The sequence below is a fragment of the Acyrthosiphon pisum genome, unplaced genomic scaffold (assembly GCF_005508785.2).
Source record: "Acyrthosiphon pisum isolate AL4f unplaced genomic scaffold, pea_aphid_22Mar2018_4r6ur Scaffold_212;HRSCAF=615, whole genome shotgun sequence".
NCBI lineage: Eukaryota > Metazoa > Arthropoda > Insecta > Hemiptera > Aphididae > Acyrthosiphon > Acyrthosiphon pisum.
The window spans coordinates 2,860-6,177 of NW_021770752.1; the positions used below are offsets into that span (position 1 = coordinate 2,860).

Consider the following 3,318-nt stretch of genomic DNA (forward strand, 5'->3'; position numbering starts at 1 on the left):
TCTGTATTACTATAAGATGTATTTTTATTAAAATTAGTATTTATTTATAGAAAGTTATAGTATCGCTTCACAAAAAGCTATGAAGGCCTTATACACGTCAGATTTGTCCACCAATGAGTCTTCATCTCAAATAAATGAGTTTGAAAATACATGTACCAACAATAAAAGAAAAAGAAAAATTATATTAAAAGGTAAAAAAACTGAAAATCCTTTGTTATGGAGTCCTGCATCTTGTGATCTTTCAAGTAAATCTTATAATTATTGCTAACACTTTAAACATGACTTAATATCTGTTTTTGTTTTATAATTTATTATTAGATGATGAAATTGATGATAGTGATGCAGATCCGAATTATAGTCCACGTCACATAGAAAATATTAGTCATGGTAAGTAGAACTAAAATTATGCTAATAATAAGTCGTATATCATCGTATTATATAATGGTTTTAAATGTTTAAATATTTTGTAGAAACTCCAGCCAAAATCATTGCTGAGGAGATTAATATTTCAAATTCTTGTCCACTCACATCTTTAAATGTAAAAAAACGTTTGGCGTTTGATATTCCTGAGCGCCATTGTTCTCTGAGTCCAAGTGTGTTTAGTGGTGTCAAGAAATTAAAAAATATTGGTAAGTTACCTATGGTATTATTGCAAATCTACTGAAATAAAATTAAAAATAAATAAGTTCTAAATAAAGAGAAGACTGAAGAGTTTAGACTGTGTTCTAGTTAAAGTATTGAATAGATAATAGCGTTTACAATAAGATCATTATAATACGATGAGTAATTTGTCATGAAAATATGTATAATATCATTTATAAAAACATAATTATTTGTGATAAATAAAAATAAATTCCTAACTAGTATTAAATATATTTTTAATTGAAATAATAACTGGAAAGTAATAAATAATTTTAGATCACCCACACAACAGTTATAAACACACACAATTATATATTATATATACATACAGTCATAACTTATAAGTATACTTTTCTTCATTAGGTCCAGATACAAGAGTCATATCTTCAAATAAATTGGTTGGACACAATAAGTCTTCAGAAATAGTTCATACAACATCGTCGCCATTCAAAGTAACATTGAACCAATCTATAGAGGAGTCATCAGCTGATACAAATACTTCAGTTAATAATTCTGTACTAGGTAACTTTTTATATTAATTTTGAATTTTCTATTCAAATAGTTCAACTTATTATCAGTATATTAATAAAATTTTAGATTATCTACAAAAAATGAACCGAACCATTTGCAATATTAAGTACGATCTGAACATGATGGCTGATAAAGTTAATAATATTGAGGGCATGCTGTTCAACGATTTCAAGAGAGAAGATCAAAGTAAAAGAAATTGTGAGGATACGTTTCAAACCGAATTCAATAATCTTTTGCCTCTTGAAACCGAGGAAAACTTGCAGACGTTTGAAATTAAGCTTTTAAATAAAGAGTTTAGAGCTAAAATGGTAATTTATTTTAATTTTTAACTACATAAACATATTAAAATGTTTAATTTAAATTTTTTTGGAGGTTGAAGAAATTAAACGGTATTCCCGAAATACATTACCGAGCACTGTGCGTGCAATTATGCGCATTATTTTCAAAGATAGACTTCTAGAAGAGTATAGCTATAAAGGAATAGGAAATAAAAAAGTGTTTTACACACTAGCAACATGTTCTATTATATTTGGTAAGTTTGATTAGTTATAATATTATATTATGATTTTGTTTTTTATCATAGGGTATAATAAATTTATCACAGACTCATATAATACTACTATCATTGATTATAAATACTATAGATAGCTCACTGCAGTACAAAATACGCTGCGCCGTAATTACTCCCAATAGAGAGCGCTAAGGAATTCGGCCTATAATAAAATAAAATAATTATTTCTAATCACCGTAATCGTCGCCGACCGTCGCCGCGGACAACCGTTGTCGTGCGTCGTCGTCAAACATCGTCGGCGGCGGCGGCGTCGCAGACCGCAGTAGCCAGTAGTTCAGCGATTGCATTTACAGAAATACAGACGTCGTCGCCGCTGGCGGCTAGGAATCAGAATACAAACCGTTCAGCACGGACTAAGATAATCATAGTCCGTGCCGTTCAGCGACGAGTTCAGACCAGCTAATTTCGCCCGAAATTTGCTCACATAAAAAATTTGTACCTGAAATTCGATTACCTATTCGCTTGTGAATATTTAAAATACTTTTGAAATACGTCGAAACTATTAACACAAAAGTCATAACAAAATGAATAAACTAGAAGGATTTCTTAAACCATGACTAAAATATTTTCATCAACATATTCAAAAATCAAGTGTTTAAAAAATAAAAAAAATTAATTAGACTCATTCAAATGTTTTTTGATTTTACGACTAATGCAATTTGTACACTGGAAATAATAAATACATCATTACCCTGCAAAATAAATAATTTTTTTTACTGTTATTGACTTATATTACCACTGTGACACCGTACTTACGCCTGTGACCAGTGACTAAGCGTATTTTGCAATTTATTGTTTTATTAAAATTTAACTTCTAATAAAATTCAAGCAAAAATTTTATATTTTTTTCATAATAAAAATACAAGAAGAATTGTAAATTATAACAAAACAATTGAGTTTATCTTCAACTTTATTTACCTCTTATTTCAAATCTGTTTATGTAACAATATTATAATAAATTACTTATTTTGTACACTGCATACATAACAAAACATTAATTACAAAATTATAATTTACCTATTTATTTATTTATTTTCAAATATTCGCAATTTGGCTGCATTTTGATAACCTCGCTTTCCAAGGTTTGCATTAATCCACTTACATTCCTTATAAATGCGTGTCCTAAACAGCAGCTGTAAAATAAATTCATAGTGATCTTTACACGAATTTTGTAAAACCAAAAAATGATTATTTATTTGTCTTTCGGCTTTATGCAAAAGTTGTTTTAAAATTTGTTTTGAGCTCTTAATTTTAGGAAATGTATTTTTAAATATATTTAAACATATTGTCACTATTTGTGTTAGCTCATCAGATGGAGCTTTTAAGCCTTGTGATTGTTGCACATGATCGAACACCTTGTGTATAATTAAAAGTTCTTTTTTGTCAGCTAAGTGTTCATTTGGTTTGATTAAGTTACAGTTGGCACAATTAAATTTATCAAAACATTTTTTTGGTAAATAACCAGAAAAATAAGTTATTGAACACGTCTCCAGTGATAAGTCAACATCATAAATACGTTTCATTTGACTTTGAACTATTGTCGTGAAAATGTGTTTCGTGAAATAGTTTTCATT

General features: G+C 28.5%; 1 protein-coding gene across 1 annotated transcript; it reads left to right on the top strand.

The window, feature by feature from the left end:
* Positions 1 to 985: 985 nt before the first annotated feature.
* Positions 986 to 1,719, top strand: LOC107885245. The gene is made up of 2 exons (XM_029492353.1): positions 986 to 1,481; positions 1,546 to 1,719. Exons 1-2 carry the CDS (start codon positions 1,254 to 1,256, stop codon positions 1,717 to 1,719), a joined length of 402 nt encoding a protein of 133 aa, XP_029348213.1. The 5' UTR covers positions 986 to 1,253.
* The last annotated feature ends 1,599 nt before the right edge of the window (positions 1,720 to 3,318 follow it).

Coding starts and splice junctions, on each gene's coding strand:
- LOC107885245 (XM_029492353.1), top strand. CDS start 1,254: ATGAACCGAACCATTTGCAATATTAAGTACGATCTGAACATGATGGCT. Junction 1,482..1,545: donor AAGAGTTTAGAGCTAAAATG/GTAATTTATTTT, acceptor ATTTTTTTGGAG/GTTGAAGAAATTAAACGGTA.